Raw genomic sequence first — 21,402 nt, forward strand, 5'->3', positions numbered from 1 at the left:
TATGATTGTAGCTGGCCAGCTAAGACCTGTCCTAGGCTGCTAACATAGCTTAGAGGGATGGGAAGAGAAGAGTATGGAGAAGGAAAGGAACTGCTCATGGTCCTAAGCATACCACCTCATCAGTGAAGCATGGTGGTGGTAGTGTCATGGCGCGGGCATGTTTGGCTGCCAATGGAACTGGTTCTCTTGTATTTATTGATGATGTGACTGCTGACAAAAGCAGCAGGATGAATTCTGAAGTGTTTCGGGCAATATTATCTGCTCATATTCAGCCAAATGCTTCAGAACTCATTGGACAGCTCTTCACAGTGCAGATGGACAATGACCTAAAGCATACTGCAAAAGCAACCAAAGAGTTTTTTAAGGGAAAGAAGTGGAATATTATGCAATGGCCAAGTCAATCACCGGACCTGAATCCGATTGAGCATGCATTTCACTTGCTGAAGACAAAACTGAAGGGAAAATGCCCCAAGAACAAGCAGGAACTGAAGACAGTTGCAGTAGAGGCCTGGCAGAGCATCACCAGGGATGAAACCCAGCGTCTGGTGATGTCTATGCGTTCCAGACTTCAGGCTGTAATTGACTGCAAAGGATTTGCAACAAAGTATTAAAAAGTGAAAGTTTGATTTATGGTTATTACTCTGTCCCATTACTTTTGGTTCCTTAACAAGTGGGAGGCACATATGCAAACTGTTGTAATTCCTACACCGTTCACCTGATGTAAATACCCTCAAATTACAGCTGACAGTCTGCAGGTAAAGCACATCTTGGTCATTTCATTTCAAATCCAATGTGGTGGTGTATAGAGCCAAACATGTTACAATTGTGTTGATGTCCCAATATTTATGAACCTGACTGTATCTGCTGCGGAGGCGGCAGTGTTATATATGAAGAAAAGTGGAAGTTAATAAAGAAGCTATTTTTAAGCATTTGATGTGCTCTTTAAACCTACTGTTTCCATAGAACGGTGCTCGAGGAATTATAGAGTAATAGACAGTCTAGTTAGACCAAGAAAGTCAGAGATATCAGAATTCTTCTAATGCCACAGCGCAAAAGGCACTTCATAGTGCTGCGCCTGCCACAATGATATTCCATGACGTTACCTTGGTGGTGCCAGGATCTCCTCCAGGAATTCTTCTATCTTGTTGATGTCTGTTTTTACCTCTCCACTATAGGTCAGGAAGGGCGGGTGTGTGCCTGGGGCGAGGTTGTGCAGGTCCGCTGGCTTTCTATAATATGGAAGAAATGTGACATTAGAAGCTGATGACCAGTCAGCTCATCCGACATCTAGAAAAGGTTGGGAGGCCATAAAATAACAATCTGCCTACATTTTGTGCCATGTCGGATATCTGACAGTTCTAACTTCACTGCTATGGGCACTGGGGAGAATCCTCACTGGGTACAGTAGTGGTGGTTATATCCACTGAAAAGTACTGAGTCAGTCTATATTGACTTCAATGTGACTAAAACACGATGTTGGTAGTGGTTTGCTTTTTAATAATTCACCTGAGTTGTCAGGTCCAGTGAGGGCATCCATTTTGGAAAAAAAGTAAAAAAATGAAATCGAGATGGAAATTGTTCACATTTTTGGAGAATCATTGACCATTTTCTGTAGACATGGAGCCTGTTCGTGTCCTACATATTCTTAGGCCTTGCAGAAGGTATGGAAGGTAAACAATAAAGACCTCCATCTTCTTTTACCATGATAATCTGCAAGTGACCGGCCACTGTTATGCAGGACCTTGACTCAGGAACGCAATCTGGGCTGGACTGGCCCACCATAGGATCTTCCGGTGGGCCCATGCTCTGACAGTAATGGACCTCTAGGTCCTATATATACAGAGGATGGGCCCTCAAAATTATTTTCTCTGGTGGGCCCAAGGGACTTCAGTCCGACAGTGACTGCAATGGGAGGATCCTTACCTCTTCAGGTCAACGGTGGTCACATTGAAGACAACTCCTTTCAGCCAAAGGATCATGAAGAGGCGCTGAGAAAAAGGACAATTCCCGATACTTTCTCCATCACTTCCAGCCTAGAAAAAAAGGCGTAAAAATCATCAATACAAGTCTCATAATAAAATGGACATATATCATATAGGATGTATTATTATCATGACATAGGGCCTGATTATGCCAGAGCAGCCAATTTGCAACTGCACATATGTGCGAGTGAAGATGGGCCCCCTTAGATATTGGGCCCCATAGCACCTGATATGCCTGCTACCCTGGTAGTTACGCCGTAGAGGAAACATCCAGATGGACCTTTATTGCAAACTACTATCATTCATAAACTTCTAGTAGGAATAATAGAGGAATGGCAAAACGTAGAGTCATAAGAATAGATACTCCAGAATTGTTATCACATGGGGATTGCAGGTAGTTACTACTTCTTCAGACAAAATGTGGCCCCGGGGGTGATCAAATAGATCACCACAGGACAGGACCCACTCATGGCACTCCAGTAAACAGCTGAATTCACCATGGAAAGTTGAGGCCAACCATTTAGATCAATGACCATCCATGAAATACAAGACCAATTTGAGTCTTCCAGAACTGAGGCAGCTCATACAGAGCTCTCCATTCTAGATCAGATAGAGTGGATCTTCAGTCTGATGTCCATATGTCCTAATAGTGCATATGGATAGGGGTGATCCTTGTGAGACAACCCCATTAATGCTATGGCCATATTTCATATAAATACATGATGAGATCAGGCAAAAATTAGCTTTTTGAGAAACAGCGCCACTTTTGTCCACAGGCTGCATGTGGTATTGCAGGTTGATTCCATTCAAGTCAGTGAGGCTGAGCAGTTATACTAGACACAGTCCCAAGAATGGCGCTGTTGTTACTCTCCTGTCTTCTGACTGATTCTTTCTTACCCTTCCCTTGGCTTCAATCTTCATAGCTGTTTATAATATTGGTCGGAAAGTGACCACAGACATGATGGTCCAGCCAAAAAAGCATTGTTGAAGGAAGAAGCTGAAAATATGGCTAATTCATACCTACATCAAAGGGAGCGTTTCGGAAATATATCTGTCTTCAACGCTCTGCCCATTTCCTTCCAAAATATTGCAGAAATCCCAATGACATGACAGTCCCCAGCGAGAGGGTGTAGCCCCCAAAGACAGATCAAAATCAATGCTATAATTGTGTTTCATGATTATTTTAAGCTACCTGTCAGACATACTTTCACCCCTCCAACATTCCCACCCTTTCCTTCAGGAGAAAGCAGGAATGCAGGAAGGGAGTAGGTACATCATGACAGGAGGGACTATCCAGAGTGTTCTCTACACCCTCAACTGAAGTTCTAAGGCCAATCCACCCCAACAGAATTATATCACCAGTATATAACAAAATGGTTACTACTATAGACAGGACTGGGTTTTGTGTTAGCAATAGAGAACTGGGTCCAGGGTCAACCCTACCCTGCTCCTCAGGGGCGGAGCTAATTTATAGTGCCCTTCATTTAATACTTAGCTCTGTTTGGTCATTTGGATGCCTACAGGGGCCAAGCTAGTTTTCTTGTAAAGCATTTTTTGTGTCTACAGAGCCCAGAGAGGTAAATCTGAAGAATGGAGATACCTGTCTACATAGTGCCTCTGCCATTTATACAATGATGTTCCTTTTCTGTGTCCGTAATCCCTCCAGCTTCCAGGCATGAGTGGGAGAGTAATCTCTACAACCTTGTAGACAATAATTGGACCTACAGCTATAAAAGGTGTAAGTGTAAGAGCTTTAAGGGTATTTTATAGTGGTTATCTCATGATTACTGTAAAAATGAAGACCAGACATCATATAGTATATGACAACCTCATTCTAAAAAAGCCCAAACCAGCCCTATATCAAACATGGATCCATAGATCTCCACATTCATTGCTCCAGTGGCTCTGCAAGATTTATATCATGCTGGCAGCTCAGGGAGCGTGTCCTTTCTATGCCAGCTTTCTATGCCAGCTATCACCCAACTCAAGGGGTGCGTCCTTCCTGCTGCAGCTCTCTCCCTATGACAGCTCAGGAGGTGTGTCTTTCCTGCTGCAGCTCTCTCCCTATCACAGCTCAGGAGGTGTGTCTTTCCTGCTACAGCTCTCTCCCTATGACAACTCAGGACGTGTGTCTTTCCTGCTACAGCTCTCTCCCTATCACAGCTCAGAAGGTGTGTCTTTCCTGCTACAGCTCTCTCCCTATCACAGCTCAGGAGCGGGTCTATCCTTTTTTTGCTGACGCTCACTCCCTATCACAGCTCAGGAGGGGGTCTGTCCTTTCTGCTGCAGCTCTCTCTCTATCACAGCTCAGGAGGTGTGTCCTTCCTGCTACAGCTCTCTCCCTATCACAGCTCAGGAGGCGTGTCTTTCCCGCTGCAGCTCTCTCCCTATCACAGCTCAGAAGGCGTGTCTTTCCTGCTGCAGCTCTCTCCCTATCACAGCTCAGAAGGCGTGTCTTTCCTGCTGCAGCTCTCTTCCTATCACAGCTCAGGAGGCGTGTCTTTCCTGCTGCAGCTCTCTCCCTATCACAGCTCAGAAGGCGTGTCTTTCCTGCTGCAGCTCTCTCCCTATCACAGCTCAGAAGGCGTGTCTTTCCTGCTGCAGCTCTCTCCCTATCACAGCTCAGAAGGCGTGTCTTTCCTGCTGCAGCTCTCTTCCTATCACAGCTCAGAAGGCGTGTCTTTCCTGCTGCAGCTCTCTTCCTATCACAGCTCAGGAGGCGTGTCTTTCCTGCTGCAGCTCTCTCCCTATAAAGCTCAAGAGGCTGTTGAAGGGAGGATCTGAGCCTTTGTGTCCACATCTGAAAGGTGGACAGAGAATTAAGAAAAAGAACAAACAGCAGGTGGCGCTCTACAGACACATTTGATTGCATAACTCTGAGGCTATACAAAATTTTAAATTACATGCAATTACAAAAGTGTTCAGATGCAGGTGCTGGTTTGAAAACTGTAGAATATTTCCATAAGACACCCCTTTAAACAGGCAGATAGATGCGAAACGAACATTCAGAGGAACGTTCAGGCGATATAACCACCTCAATGTGGCTATAGTTCTTTTTTGCAAACATAAAAAGCTCACTGGTTGGGAACACATCTTATCATATAGACAGGGCATGTATAGCCAACACAATGTACTGTATGAGGGCCCCAGATCGTTGCTATGATTGTTCGTGCACTGTGCACTTTGCATCGACCCCTGCAAATTTAATTTCTATAATTTTATTCAGAGATTCTGTCATTATTCTGCTCCCTTTAGAAATACTCTTCAGTAGTCTGGGAAAGCTGGGTTATAATCCCTGTGTTGGCTGGATTTTCCATCTATATGAGCTTTCTAAAAATCAGCGAAATAAAATAAAATATAAAATGTATTACATCCAAATGTTGTAAACTTTGTGACTTTCTGCACACCGAGCGCCTCTGTAAGCGCTGAGACGCAGCCACACGGAGGAGGACGGCACTCATGTTGAAAATTAACCTCGCTGTGAAACACAAGACATGGCTAAATTATTCATTGAAATTCCAATGCGCAAACTTACAAGAGGCAAAGCTGCTGCCTTTGTAGTTGTTACGCTGCGACCTTCTTCCCGGCACACACTGCCCACATTCAGTACATAGTACACTGGATTGGACATGCTGAAATCCAAAAGCCCAATCCTGCTTTGCTCCCATGCTTGCCATCATGTGAAAGACGGGACACCACCGTGCAGATTAGATGATCGGCCGGTCCCTCAGAATCTTCTCCATCTTTAGGGTGCTTTCAGGTGACCATAATTCTGGGTCTGCATCGGTTCTGCGGAATAGGTGCGGACCCATTCATTTCAATTGGGCTGCAAAAGATGAGCACAGCACACCGTGGGCTGTCCGCATCCGTAGTTCTGTTCTGCAGCCCCGCAAATAATATAGAGAATGTCCTATTCTTGTCGCCAATTGCGGACAAGAATGGGCATTTCTATATAGGGCTGGCCCTGTGTGTTCCGCAAAATGCTGATTGCAAAATGCGGATCCGCAATTTCCGCATCGCAAAACACTTATGGTCTTCTGAATGTAGCCTTAAGGAAATGGCATCAGTTACTAAGATGAACAGCATCAAGGTTGTATGGACCATAAAGTCAACCCAGGTGGATGCTCCGGGGCCCTTGGAGAGGGGGGCCCAGCTGTCTGCTTCCCTTAAATTGATGGATAGTGGGAATTTTTATCTCTTCCTACAAAGGTGAGGAAATGGAGCAAACGAGCTCGAAGCCTCCTCACATAGGGATGTGGTGATATTGGCCAGCTCCAGAAGGGGGCCCTGTTTAATCTTTGCTATGGACCCCCTCATCTGTGTATACGTCTGTGCAGAGCAGCTTCTATGTCAGTGATCTTCCTATTCAGATTGAATAACCGCTTGGTGGATTTGAGTTCAATTCTTCATCATTTGCAAGATCTCTGTTTGCTTTCAGGGAGTTGTAACATTGTTGTTTACATTAACAGGTACAAAACCATCCAGCGGAACCTGTCCTACTCACACAGCTGAGGATGCGTTATATTGTATCAGTGTAGACAATCCCCTGAGAAGATAAATATATCAGCAGCAAAATCTTTCTTCTTGGCGGATAGCTTTGTTACAATGTATCCATGCCTGGACTGGATGTAACTGTACCAAATCCTCAGCTGTGAGAAGCAATTCAGTCTTGATGGGGTTTCTGTCTCTGTATTTTAAAAATAATGTTTCAACTCACAATATATTAGTAAAATAGAGATAGATAGATAGATAGATAGATTAGATAGATAGATAGATAGATAGATAGATAGATAGATAGATAGATAGATATGAGATGAATAGATAATAGATAGATAGATATGAGATGAATAGATAATAGATAGATAATAGATAGATAGATATGAGATGAATAGATAGATAGGAGATAGATAGATTGATTTAATGCACTTATATAGCGCCAATATATTCCGTAGCACTTCACAGACATTAGCATCCAACTGTCCCCAATGGGGCTCACAATCTAAGTTCCCTATCACTATGTATTTGGAGATAGATAAATAAATAGATATATAATAAATAGATAGATAATAGATATGAGTAGAATAGGCATTTCTATAATGGGCCTCCTGTTCAGTTCTGCAAATTGCAGAAGGCACACGGGCGGCATCCGTGTTTTGCGGATCCGCAATTTGCAGACCACAAAACACGGCATGTTCGTGTGAACAAACGCTGAGGGAACATATTTTCTTTCCATGTTCGTTCCGTTTTTTTGGGCGGACCGTATTCGGAACCACTCATTTCAATGTGTCCGCAAAAAAAGTGTGCATTCCATTTCCGTATGTCCGTGTGTCCGTTCGGGAAAAAAATAGAACATGTCCTATTATTGTCTGCATTACGGACAAGGATAGAACTGTTCTATCAGGGGCCGGCTGTTCTGTTCTGCAAAATAGATAGATAGATAGATAATAGATAGATAGATATTAGAGATAGATAATAGATAGATAATAGATAGATAGATAGATAGATAATAGATAGATAGATATTAGAGATAGATAATAGATAGATAATAGATAGATAGATAGATAGATAGATAATAGATAGATAGATATTAGAGATAGATAATAGATAGATAGATATTAGAGATAGATAGATAGATAGATATTAGAGATAGATAGATAGATAGATATTAGAGATAGATAGATAGATAGATAGATAATAGATAGATAGATATGAGATAGATAGATAGATATGAGATAGATAGATGATAAAAGATAGATAGATAGATATGAGATAGATAGATAGATAGATAGATAGATGATAGAAGATAGATAGATAGATAGATAGATAGATAGGGTATGTTTCACCCTATAAGGCACACCAAGGTTTTAGAGGAGGAAAATAATAATAAGACCTCAGATCAGACCCCCCCCCCCCCCCCCATGTTAATAAGTCCCCCAAGCAGACCTAAAATCAGACCTTAATAAGTCCCCTAGTTAGACCTCCATGTGAATGACCCCCATGCTCAGATTAGATTAAAGGCACCGCCACCGCTCCTGTCGCCCACGCTCTTCATCTTCCTAACGCGCGTTGTGCTGTGAGAGGTCACAGCGAGCCGTCGTCCTCACAATGTGTGCAGTCACAGCACAGCGAGCGGCCGAGGGAGACCAGGAGGCTGTCAGTATAGAGCCTGTGGTGCGCTGCATTCCCAAAATGGAACCGCTCAGTATTCGCCCCATAAGACGCACTGAATCCCCCCCCCCCCCCCCACACACACACACACTTTGGGGGGAAAAGGTGCGTATTATAGGGTGAAAAATACGGTAGATGGGCATACCTATTGTAAAGGGGGTACATCTGGATATAACTACTGTAAAGGGCCACAATGTGGCCATAACTACTGTGAAGGTACACCTCTGGACATAACTATTCTGGGTATAACTACTATAAAGGGGACAGATCGGAGTATGACTATTGCGAAGGGGGCACATGTGGTCATAACTACTGTGAAGGGGTCACATCTGGGCATTAGTACTGCGAAAGGGGCACATGTGGGCATAACTACTGTGAAGGGGTCACATCTGGGCATTAGTACTGTGAAGGGGGCACATGTGGGCATAACTACTGTGAAGGGGGCACATCTGGGCATTAGTACTGCTAAGGGGGCACATGTGGACATAACTACTGTGAAGGGGGCACATGTAGGCATAACTACTGTGAAGGTACACCTCTGGACATAACTATTCTGGGTATAACTACTATAAAGGGGACAGATCGGAGCATGACTATTGCGAAGGGGGCACATGTGGTCATAACTACTGTGAAGGGGTCACATCTGGGCATTAGTACTGCGAAGGGAGCACATGTGGGCATAACTACTGTGAAGGGGGCACATGTGGGCATAACTACTGTGAAGGGGGCACATGTGGGCATAACTACTGTGAAGGGGGCACATGTGGGCATAACTACTGTGAAGGGGTACATGTGGGCATAACTACTGTGAAGGGGCACATGTGGGCATAACTACTGTAAAGGGGCACATGTGGGCATAACTACTGTGAAGGGGCACATGTGGGCATAACTACTGTGAAGGGGGCACATGTGGGCATTAGTACTGTGAAGGGGGCACATGTGGGCATAACTACTGTGAAGGGGGCACATGTGGGCATAACTACTGTGAAGGGGCACACGTGGGCATAACTACTGTGAAGGGGCACATGTGGGCATAACTACTGTGCGGTGGCATAAAGGAGATTGGGTATACCTGTTTGGGCCCCTGCCAACCTCTGGGCCCCCATAGTGCTGTGACTATAGTTACATCCATGATTGTTATTTTTGCTCCTGGTTCCATGAGATTCCAGATTCTGTAGCTAATCTATGATAGAACGTGCTGGATTAACAGTTTTTCTGGACTACTAGATGCAAAATTAAAGAAAATTCTGTGATTTAAAATGAACCTCTTCAAGGCTAGGATATCAGGAGGTAAATCATCCCCCCGTCCCCGTCCCTAAGCAGCGAGCCACCGCTAGACGCAGAGCCGACTGTAATTTCCTTCCCTGATATTCAATCCCATGTGTCTGAATTAATCTTCCCCATTCAGGCAGCAAAAGCGAAATGAAAGGAGTAACACAATATGTGACTGGACAAAGAGGATTAGGCGTCCAGAATATACGCAGGCACAATGGCCGTCATGTGGCCGCGGCTTTGCTACGCCCGGACTTTTATCTGCTCCTTTGTCTGCAGACAATATACAGGTACTGTGACAAGTGGCCGCTGTATTGTCAGATACCAGAACAGACAGCCACTGATGTACAGTATCGCAACACTGGACTTAAAGGGGATGTGTCATCAGAAAATGTTTGTTTGTTTTTTACATTTTTCATATATCTATATTTTTTTTAATTTTTACATGGTCTAGTAACAGGCCATGGTTTCCTGTTGTATGCAGGTAACATTTTAGCAGTTATCTCATCACTACAGGCATGACTACAATGACAGGTAACACCTCTATACAGATAACACAGAATCCACCATTCACAATAGATGATATCACAACTTATCTACTCCCTCCTGACCTCTGCACAGGTCACAGAGCATGCCCAGAAAACTCTCCCATAGAAGTCAATGATCCCCCCCTGTCCAACGTGTCTATGGCTCATGTAGCTGCTCTCCAAAGACAGGAAGTCTTAGCATATTTTAGGCTCAGTATTTAGTGTGAAAACTGCACAATTTTAGGTTTTAAAAAATATATATTTAGTCACATGGAGACATAAAAAAAAATGTGATTTAAAAAAATAGGTGATTTTCTGATGACACATTCCCTTTAAAGAGGAGCTGTCACCTCTCCATGTAATAGCGATTCTGGAACATCTTTTCATATAACCGTATGTTTTGCCATTCCTCTATTATTCCTGCTAGAAGTATAGGAACATATGCATGACTGGGCGCTACCAGTTGAGGGTGTGCTCCTGCACATGCTGCCTTCAACTGGAAGCTCTGATTAAGGCCTCATTCACACGATCGTGGTTTTGCTCCGCACCCGAGCCGCATTTTTTGCGGCTGGGGTGCGGACCCATTCACTTCAATGGTGCCGCAAAAGATGCGGACAGCACTCTGCGTGCTGTCCGCCTCCGTTGCTCCGTTCCGTGGCCCCGTAAAAATTAGGAGTCATGTCCTATTCTTGTCCGTTTTGCAGACAAGAATAGGCATTTCTATAATGGGCCTCCTGTTCAGTTCTGCAAATTGCGTAAGGCACACGTGCGGCATCCATCTTTTGCGGATCCGCAATTTGCAGACCGCAAAACACAGCACGGTCGTGTGAACAAGCCCTAAGGGAACGTATTTTCTTTCCATGTTCGTTCAGGTTTTTTTGGCGGACCGTATGCGGAACCACTCATTTCAATGGGTCCGCAAAAAAAGTGTGCATTCCATATCCGTGTGTCCGTAGAACATGTCCTATTATTGTCCGCATTACGGACAAGGATAGAACTGTTCTATTAGGGGCCAGCTGTTACATACCGCAAAATACGGAATGCACATGGACATCATCCTTTTTTTTTCCGGATCTGTGTTTTGCAGAGCGCAAAAAACATAGTCGTGTGCATGAGCCCTAAGGCTAGGGCTACACGGTGAGACAATAAGTCGCACAAGAAAAAAGGAACAACCGCACTGCGACTTGATGGGCATTGTAATGACAGTCAATGGTGTCGCACTGCGACAAGCTGCAACTACGACGTGAAGGTCGCACAAAAATGCAACTTGGATGGATTTTTTGCGACTGTTGTGTCGCAATCGCAGCATGTCACATGTCGCAGGGCGACACCATTGACTATCAGAAAAAAAAACTGTTGTGCGACTTTTCAGGGACAAGAAGTCGCGCAGCATATGTCTCCGTGTAGCCCTAGCCTAGCTGTGTGGAGACACAGCCCCAAATAAACACCCAGCTGTACACTGATTCGCAAACTTCTTGTAGGAATAACCGAGGAATGGCACAAAAGAGAGTCAGGAGAATAAATGCTCCAGATTCGTCATTTCATGGGGAGTACAATTGCTTACTAACACAGACATGTCAGGAGAGGTAAAGGGTCCTCTTTAAAGGGGTTGTCCGGTTTAGACAATCTTTTTTATTTTGTAACATCCTCAGAAAAAAGGCTGATCACAGGGTGTCCTGCCACTGAGACCTCCAGTGATCAGCTGTAATATTCTCTCCAGCGCCACCACTGGGGGTATAAAGTATTACACAGGTCCTTGTAATGCAGGACACACAGGGTCCTCCAGAGTGACAGACACTCTCTTTAGCTGCTGTCCTGCTCTGGCTAATTGAAGGAGAATCCAAATGAGAGATGACTTCTGTTGACTCAGAATGCCTCAATGGGGTAATTAAAAAGAGGTATTCTAAGCCAGACCAGCTCTTCACTCCAGAGGTGTAATACATAGCCCCGGACCCCGATGCTAAATCGGTGAAGGGGGCCCCCACCTGTCAATTGCCATCCATGATGTCTTCTTATGTGGCATATAGTCATTTGGGCCCTCTCCAACGTTACATCTTGGATATGACATCTACTTCTGCATCTCTAAGGCCCCTTTCACACGGGCGAGTATTCCATGCGGATGCGATGCGTGATGTGAACGCATTGCACCCGCACTGAATCCCGACCCATTCATTTCTATGGGGCTGTTCACATGAGCGGTGATTTTCACGCATCACTTGTGCGTTGCGTGAAAATCGCAGCATGCTCTATTTTGTGCGTTTTTCACATAACGCAGGCCCCATAGAAATGAATGGGGTTGCGTAAAAATCGCAAGCATCCGCAAGCAATTTTCACGCACGGTTGCTAGGAGACGATCGGGATGGAGACCCGATCATTATTATTTTCCCTTATAACATGGTTATAAGGGAAAAAAATTAGCATTCTGAATACAGAATGCATAGTACAATAGTGCTGGAGGGGTTCAATTTTTTTTTAACTCACCTTAATCCACTTGCTTGCGAAGCCGGCATCTCTCCTGTCTCTTTCTTTGCTGATTGCAGTCAAAGGACCTGTGGTGACGTCACTCCGGTCATCACATGGTCCGTCACATGATCTTTTACCATGGTGATGGATCATGTGATGACCGGAGTGACGTCACCACAGGTCCTGTTCCTCCACACAGCACAGAAGACAGAAGGAGATGCCGGGGTACGCGATCAAGTGGACTAAGGTGAGTTAAAATTTAGTAAAAAAAATTTTAACCCCTCCAGTGCTATTTTACTATGCATTCTGTATTCAGAATGCTATTATTTTCCCTTATAACCATGTTATAAGGGAAAATAATACAATCTACAGAACACCGATCCCAAGCCCGAACTTCTGTGAAGAAGTTCGGGTTTGGGTACCAAACATGCGCGATTTTTCTCACGCGAGTGCAAAACGCATTACAATGTTTTGCACTCGCACGGAAAAATCACGCGTGTTCCCGCAACGCACCCGCACATTTTCCCGCAACGCCCGTCTGAAAGAGGCCTAATAGGTATTAATCCTGACTACATCCATTAATTTCTCCTGGCCATATCAACTGACAGTGGAAGGTCCAGAAATAGTGGAAGGTCCAGCCAATGCAAACATTGAGCCCCACCTAATGTTGCAGTCAGAATTATTTTCTGTGACCCACCAGTCCTTCACCAGTCCTTCCTGGACAATGGGGCCCACAAAACAATGAAGACCAGCAGTAGAGCCCCAGTCGACAGTAAGCCCCATCAGACAATGGAGACCAGCATAGACCCCCAGTGGACAATGCGGCCCACTACACAATGAAGACCATCAGTAGACCTTCAGTGGACATTGGAATCCATCAGACAATAGAGCCCAGCAGTAAACCCCCAGTGGACTATGAGGCCCACCAGATAATGGAGCTGAGCAGTAGACCCACAGTGGATATTGGGGTCCACCAGACAATGGAGAACAACAGTAGATGCCAAGTGGACAATGGTGTCCATCAGACAATAAAGACCAGCTGTATGTCACGGGTAGTACGGGGAAGGAAGGACAACCAAAGGGAACCACAACAAAACAACAACAGACTAGGCCCCAAACCCAGGGAAAAGAGGTCACCTCCTAGCAATCCCTTAATATCTCTCCCTAAGCTACTAACAACATGTGCAAATCTCAAAGGTAGAAATGCACATGCACCAGAACCTGAGACTGCTGAAACACTGCACCAAACCCTCAGCTTAGAGAACAGGGAAAGAGGCAACCGGCTCCTTCCAAACTGAAGGAGCTAGTGTCTCCCTGAGGCCTAGTGATAACAGACACAACAGATAAGGGAAAAGTACTTCGCTTGAGAAGCAACTTGAACAGGAGAACCACCACACAAGCAGAGCACTCACAGAAGAACTATTAGCCGCAGGGAAACAAGTGAGAGGCGGAACATACAAAGAGCCGCCTGACTGATAATGATCAGCATCTGCGAATGGGTGGAAACCTGTCAGTAACAATGAAAACAAGATAGATTCCTGAGTCTTCCGTCTATCTGAACTTCTAAGATCTCTTCCAGGGCCGGCGGTGACACTGTAAACCGCCAGTGGATAATTGGGCCCATCAGACAATGGAGCCAAGCAGTAAGTCCCCAGTGAATAATTGGGCCTAGAAGACAATTGAGAAAAGCAGTACACACCTAGTGAACAATAGGGCCCAGCAGACAATGAAGCCAGAAGTAGACCCCCAGTGGACAATGGCGTCCATCAGACAATGGATCTGAGTAGTTGACCCTCAGTGGATAATGAGGCCCACCGGAAAATGGAAACCAACAGTAGATGCCCAGTAAACAATGGTGGCCATCAGGCCATGGAGACCTGTAGACAACCAGTGGATAATGGGGCCCACAAGACAATAGATAACCAACAGTAGATCCCACTGGACAATGGGAAACATCAAAGAATATAGACTAACTGTAGATCATCACTGGACAATGATGGCCACCAGACAATTGAGACCAACAGTAGATGCCCAGTGGACAGTTGTGTCCATCAGACAATGGAGACCAGCTGTAGACCCCCAGTGGATAATGGCATCCATCAGATATGGACTTAATCACCAGGCAGCACCTTTTTCCTTATGCAGGCAATGGACCCCATGTAAAACTGTCATTGCAGTACGGTAGATGACTCTTGATGCAACCATATTGAGTCTAGTGACATCATACATCCTAGCCCAATGGCTCAGAATGCTCAAACATGAAAGGAGACTAAGCAGCCTGTTAGACCGCCACTAACGGTCCATCATATCCCTATGGGTCTCTAAAATCGAATTGGTCAACAGCACCCCTATTCTGCCAACATTGCTGGGAGACCAACTGCAGGAAGTTGTAATACCCTACAGCAGATACAGAAACTCCCTAATATAAGATTCAAACTAACTCCCAAGTCCTAAATAGTTTTCATTTTGGAAAGGGATGACTCAGGTTTCCCTCACCAGCTGTAAATATGTCACTGTTTATTCTGGCCTCATACCTCACACGTTAATGAAGAAGCCATCACAAGACTTCCCAGATCTGTGATACATTCTAATATAGGGCTGTAGGAGGTAATAGTTTTTGTATGCTCCGGCTGTCAGCAGCTGACATCAGCATTTCATTAGACCATTGCTCCTTCACTATGTCATTAAGGCCTCATGCACACGACCGTTGTTGTGTCCCGTGTCCGTTGTTCCGTTTTCCGTGATTTTCTGCGGACCCATTGACTTTCAATGGGTCCGTGGAAAACTCGGCTAATGCACCGTTTGTCATCCACGTCCGTGATCCGTGTTTTCAGTCTGTGAAAAAAATAGGACCTGTCCTATTTTTTTCACGGACAACGGTTCGCGGACCCATTCAAGTCAATGGGTCCGTGAAAAAACACTGACTTTGTATGGCAAACTTGACTTCGATTTTTTTTTACTTTCCTTCATGTCTGGTGATCTTCCAAAAATAAAGGAAGACACACGGAAACAAAAACGGAAACGGATCACGGAACAACGGAACCCCGTTTTGCGGACCGCAAAAAAATACTGTCGTGTGCATGAGGCCTTAAAGGGGTGTTCCTATCTCTTATTCACATGATATGCTATAGATGTCCAGATAGGTTCGGGAGCCACTTCTGACACCCTTCCCTATGAGGAGAATGCAAGTCCCCCAATTTCCATTCATCAGCCCAGGTGGCCAGCAGCCAGTATCCAGCAGCAGACTCAATGAGGAGGGGGTCATACGCTCTCATTTTAAAGGGGTTAGTTACCCACAAAAGATATTTAATCACCTATAAACAAGTGATAAATGTTTAATCGTCGGTGGCCCCACCCAAGATCATTAGAACTGACGTCATCACTTTCTACCTATACTTATAACTAATGTCATCACTTATAATCAGTAAGCTCTGATGTCATCACTTATAATCAGTAAGCTCTGATGTCACCACTTTTTACTTTTACTTATAACTGACGTCATTATTTATAATCATTAAAGGGGTTGTCTCACTTCAGTAAGTGGCATTTATCATGTAGACAAAGTTACTTCAAACCACTTACTAATGTATTGTGATTCTTCATATTGCCTCCTTTGCTGTCTGGACTCATTTTTCCATCACATTATGCACCGCTCATTTCCATGGTTATGACCACCCTGCATTCCATCATCGGTGGTCGTGCTTGCACACTATAGGAAAAAATGTCAGCCTCTCTTGGTGGCCGGGACCGTGGGAGCGCTCATAGGCTATTGTTTTTTCCTATAGAGTGCAAGCATGACCACCACTGATGGATTGTAGGGTGGTCATAATCATGGAAATGAGCGGTGCATAATGTGATGGAAAAATGAGCCAGCAAAGAAAGCAATATGGACAATCACAATACATTAGTAACTGGCTTGTAGTAACTTTCTCTTCATAATAAATGCCACTTACTGAAGTGAGACAACCCCTTTAACCTCAAATTTCACAACTTTTTATTTTTTACTTATTACTGATGTCACCACTTATAATCACTAATCTCTGATGTCACCACTTTTTACTTTTAGTTATAACTGACGTCATAACTGATATAATCAGTAACATCAAATGTTACCACTTTTTACGTTTCCTATATACTGATGTCATCACTTATAATCAGTAAGCTCTGATGTCATCACTTATAATCAGTAAGCTCTGATGTCATCACTTATAATCAGTAAGCTCTGATGTCATCACTTTTAATCAGTGAGCTCTGATGTCACCACTATTTACTTTAACTTACAACTGCTGTCATCACTTATAATAAATAGAGCTCTGATGTCACCCTTTACTTTGAATAGAGATTACTGACATCATCACTCGGAGCTAGTGACCTATGACATCATCACTCAGTGTTAGAGATGAGCAAATTTCCGCTTATGAAATTCGTTTGCAATTCATTTACTGGTAAAAGCAGAATTGCATTATGGATTCTGTTACCACGGACCATAGCACAATTCTATGATGGAATGCAGAACGGAATGCCTTTAGAAGCATTCCGTTATAGTAGAAGTCTATGGGCTGCATAAGGGATCCGTCCCGTTTCTGCTATGCAGGTGAGGCAAAAATGACCCCATAAAAAAAAAATCCAATACTCTGAAAACCTTTCATAATATGATTGAGCGCTGTTAATAACACAGGTCACACAGGCCAATACAATAATGTCACTCCTGCGTGGCGGCAGCAGCTGTCCCTACCTGTCCTTCCATTTTCTATTTGCAGAGCTGTATCTGGTGACAGAGTTATGTGATGACACATTGCAACCTCACGTCGTGCTCCTCAGAGAACATTTAAGGTGTGTAAAGCCTTGTCACTTCAGACTTTGTGACACCAAAATGTCACATGTATCATCTGACCAGCTAGCTTAAAAATAGGCCCCTGAAGCTGCATCAGCTCTGGGCACTAGCTGGGGATGTGCGGCACCAGGTCGTGTTTCTGCTGCTCCCATGGCACCTCTCTATAATGATACTATAAAGTCTTCACGGCAATATGTCAAACTGCCTGCAATAAACCGCCCTCAGTAGCACATTTATGTTCTGTAATAAATTTTGTACGGTTGCGCAAATATCTAAAAATATGATTCAGTCATTTTGAAAAAAAAAAAAAAGCTATAATTCATCAGGAGCTGTCTAATTATTTGATACCAATTAGTAGGTCTTCTGATCATCAAGTGGAGTCTCCCACACAGGTTTCCATCTCAGAATAGACAGCTGCTGCAAAGAAGAGCGTCTCCTCCTCTGGAGGACTCAACATAACATGGTTTCCTATTTATTTATATAGGCACTGTGTAATACCTCATTCTGCCTGCTGTGGCCACTGCAGGAAAAATGGGTCAATAACAACTGATTGCTTGGATGATCAGCTGTTGTCTACATGAGACAACTCCTGTAACCCTGACTGCACTACAAAATGTAGGTGTTACCCCACCAAACTCATCTCCCAAGTCACGCCGACAGGGGACTGGGTCCAGGGCAATGAGTTAAGAAGAGCTGTTAGTTGCAGTCGTCACAGCTTATTTTTACTTGTGACACGGAGGTAACGGCCCCTTTTCACTGCACCATGTTCTGGTTATTGCAAAAAATTGTTTTTGTACAGATGCTCATTAGCGATAATCGACCTGTTTAAAAGTGGTGCCCATTACCCAATGAACGAATGAAACGCTTGTTCATGGGGTAATAAGATCGTTGGTGTGGTCACTAGAGATGAGCAAATTGAAAAGCCGAATTTTACGCCGAATTCTACCCAAAAATTTGCTTTGTGACTAATTACTTCGTCACGAAGCACATTTTTTTGTAAGTAGCGGGTGCAATGACAGGGAGCTGCGATACTGCCTCCCCCCAATCATTGTACCCCTCAGATGCCGCGTTCATACATGATCGCGGCATCTGAGTGTAAAATTAACATTAAAAAACTAATTAAATCAAACTTACCGCATCCATTTGCTCGCGGTCACAAAGGGTTAACTGTGCCGGTCATCTAATAAACCTTATCTCTGAACTACTGAGAGGTTATTTAAGCCACATTCATATCAGTAAGATCAGAACTGAGCTATAATGGGTGTTTATAATGTCAGAGAGCAGAGGTAAGGAGCCCGTCAGCTCCTGGTGTGACGGAAAAGTGAGAAAATCCAAAGGGTGCTACTAGAGCATCTCAGCTCTGTACACAAAAAAAAAGTTATATTTTTTATAAAGACCAATTTAAAAAATAATTTTAGCTCAAAATGAGTACAATTCAATAATAACAAGAATTTCCCCATAGGTGTACATAGCCTTTAGGTGCAGGGCCTGCCACCACTACTACTGACCCATATCAGTCACGTGCCCCACCAATATGGAATTTCTTTTTAAAGGGAAATTCCCATCTTGACATTTATGGCATATTGACAGGATATGCTGTAAACGTCCAACAGATGCAGGCCCCGCTTCTGGAACGAACTCCTGCCTCAAGAACAGGTCCCCGCAATGAATGAATAGTAAGATGAGCATGCGCAACATCCTTGGCTCCATTTCCGTAGCGGTAATTGGAGAGGATACCGGGCATGTATGGCCATTCAGACTTCCAGGCAGATTGCTCTCCATTCATGGTGGGACCCTATGGTTGAGATAGCAGTGGACCCCAGAGGTGGGACTGCGCCTATCGGACATCAATATTCCTTAAGTGTCCAGATGGGACGACCCCTTTAATCTGCTGTTCATACCACAGTATAATAAATGGATAAATTACTGCCAGGGGCAGATTGGTCATAGACCTTACAGGAAAATTTCCCAGTGGGCCAATGCCCAGGGGGCCACCTGAGCCCTCCTCACGGCCGGCCAGTGGAAGTTTTTGGGGGGTGTTTTGTGGTGGACTGTGGTATTTGGCTCTGTTGGGGGAGGTATAATGTGCCACAATATGGTATTGCTGGCTCTGCCTTCCATCAACTACAAAACGGGGCCACTTTTAGTATTTTTTCCAGGGCCACTTTAAGTTCCCACTCCGCCCCTGATTACTGCTCATTATAGCGGGTGCAGTGTCTGCTGATTGTGACAGTACAGTCTCACTCTCCCCCGATCTCCCCCCCCCCCCCACTTCTTCCGATAATTGTGACTCCATTCTGCAGATGATTCTTGCTTTGCTCACTTCCTTTTTAGAAATCTAACCAGAAAAACACACTGGTATTGACTCTGCCTTTGATTTTCACACAGTTCCCAGAACTTATCAGCCGTGGGCCTGACCATCACCGTGTTATCCTAAGAAGAAGCAGGCTCTGATTAGCTTCAGGATATTTGTCAAAGAATACGCCCAAAAATACAGATGGTGCCAACTAGGGATCAGCGAATCGACTTCAGAAACATCCAAAGTCGATTCGCATAAAACTGCATTTCAATACTGTACGGAGTGAGCGCTCCGTACAGTATTAGAATGTATTGTCTCCGATGAGCCGAAGTTATTACTTCGCAAAGTCTCGCGAGACTTCGCATAATAACTTCAGAAATTGATTTATACTGTAAAAAAACATTTCCCAAACTCCCCCTTTAGGGCTCATTTAGACAGCCATATTTGCGGACAGTTAAGCATGTCCACAATAAAAAAAATTGCATTCTGTTTTTTTTGCAGAACCATAGACTTCAATGGGGCCATACAAGGATAACCATTACCATGGTTACCATGATGTCACTTCCGCTTTGGCGGTCTATTTAAGTTTCACCTGTTCACTTAGTTTGTATGTCATATTCATTTGTTTGAGAAAGACTCCAGACGTGAGTCGAAACGCGTCACGGATGTATATATGTGACCATTAAAGACATCAACTTTCTTTGCAACACGCTAGTGAGTGCCGGTTCTTTCTTATCGCCTCCTTCAATGGGGCCATGTCCTGATTTTCACTGACAAGTACAGGACATGTTTCATTTGTTTTGCGGAGCCGTGGAATGGAAGAAAATGGCCCCATAAAAGTGAATGGGTCAGCATCTAAACCGCCCAAAAACTTTTTTTTTGCAGACAGCATACGGCCGTCTGAATAAGCCCTTAGGGCTCATGCACATGACTGTTGGATGTTTTGCGACGGTCATGCGGACACGGAATGCACATGGAGGCTTTTTCAGTTTTTTTTGCAGCCGCATGGAAATTAATGGATCTGCATTAAAAATAAAATGGAATGGACATGGAAGAAAAATACCTCCGTGTTCATGAGCCCTTAGAGTCCCACCCTTTGTCTGCAGCATTTAGAACAGAGCCAATCTCATGGCAGCGCGGCTTTTGTCTTGATCCTAGGCAGTGCAACCAGAACACGTGAACCCAACCTTATGCAGTTAGAAATGCATTAATATATTTCCCCTAGGGGGCGCAAGAGAGCACGTATGTTCTCATGACTATTTTAACCGCTACCTGCTAGTGCTATGAGCTGGCGTAGATTTTACACAGATTTTCTACTATAAATTATAATAAATCTGTTGGGTTGAGGAGACCTCGTCCCCTGCACTAAATCCTGCCTACTTGTATTTTTGGAAAATTTCGAAACATTTTAGCACCAAAAAAGCATGACTTTTTTTATGCCATGATAAATTACCCCCTGACACCAGCAGACCCCCTTGACTTTCAGCCCCCCAATATAATACTGGTGACAGCACATCTACTTTCCATATGTCCTTGCAGAATATTTGGGACGTACTATCTCTACTTGCGGAGGCATTAGAGGCAGGGCTTGCTAATTGCTCATTTGCATCCATGGATGGCCTACTAGTCTCCGACGCTCTCTCGACAAGGAAAGATATTACCCCCCCTTCCCCAATCCTGACCTAGGCCTCTCACCCAGTGATCTCTGCACTGATGGGAAGCAATCACCCGAAACAGCTGTCTGCAGATGAGATGCTGGCTTAATTATTATCCGAGTCATGTCTCAAGGCCTATATGACTTATAGGATAGCTGCCTTACATCTCATGGCATCAGAGGCAGAGAGCTCTTTGCATTCC

The 21,402-nt window shown here is 44.2% G+C and overlaps 1 protein-coding gene across 2 annotated transcripts in view; it reads right to left on the reverse strand.

The window, feature by feature from the left end:
- LOC122924215 (chloride intracellular channel protein 5) overlaps positions 1 to 21,402 on the reverse strand; it is a 110,383-nt gene that overhangs the window by 39,184 nt on the left and 49,797 nt on the right. For both annotated transcript variants that reach the window (XM_044275134.1, XM_044275135.1), the window contains exons 2-3: positions 1,924 to 2,033; positions 1,104 to 1,229 (exon numbers count right to left, since the gene is read on the reverse strand). In XM_044275134.1, coding sequence (XP_044131069.1) covers positions 1,104 to 1,229; positions 1,924 to 2,033 — 236 coding nt within the window. The remainder of the gene's footprint in view (positions 1 to 1,103; positions 1,230 to 1,923; positions 2,034 to 21,402) is intronic.

The sequence above is a fragment of the Bufo gargarizans genome, unplaced genomic scaffold (assembly GCF_014858855.1).
Source record: "Bufo gargarizans isolate SCDJY-AF-19 unplaced genomic scaffold, ASM1485885v1 original_scaffold_902_pilon, whole genome shotgun sequence".
In the NCBI taxonomy this organism is placed as follows: domain Eukaryota; kingdom Metazoa; phylum Chordata; class Amphibia; order Anura; family Bufonidae; genus Bufo; species Bufo gargarizans.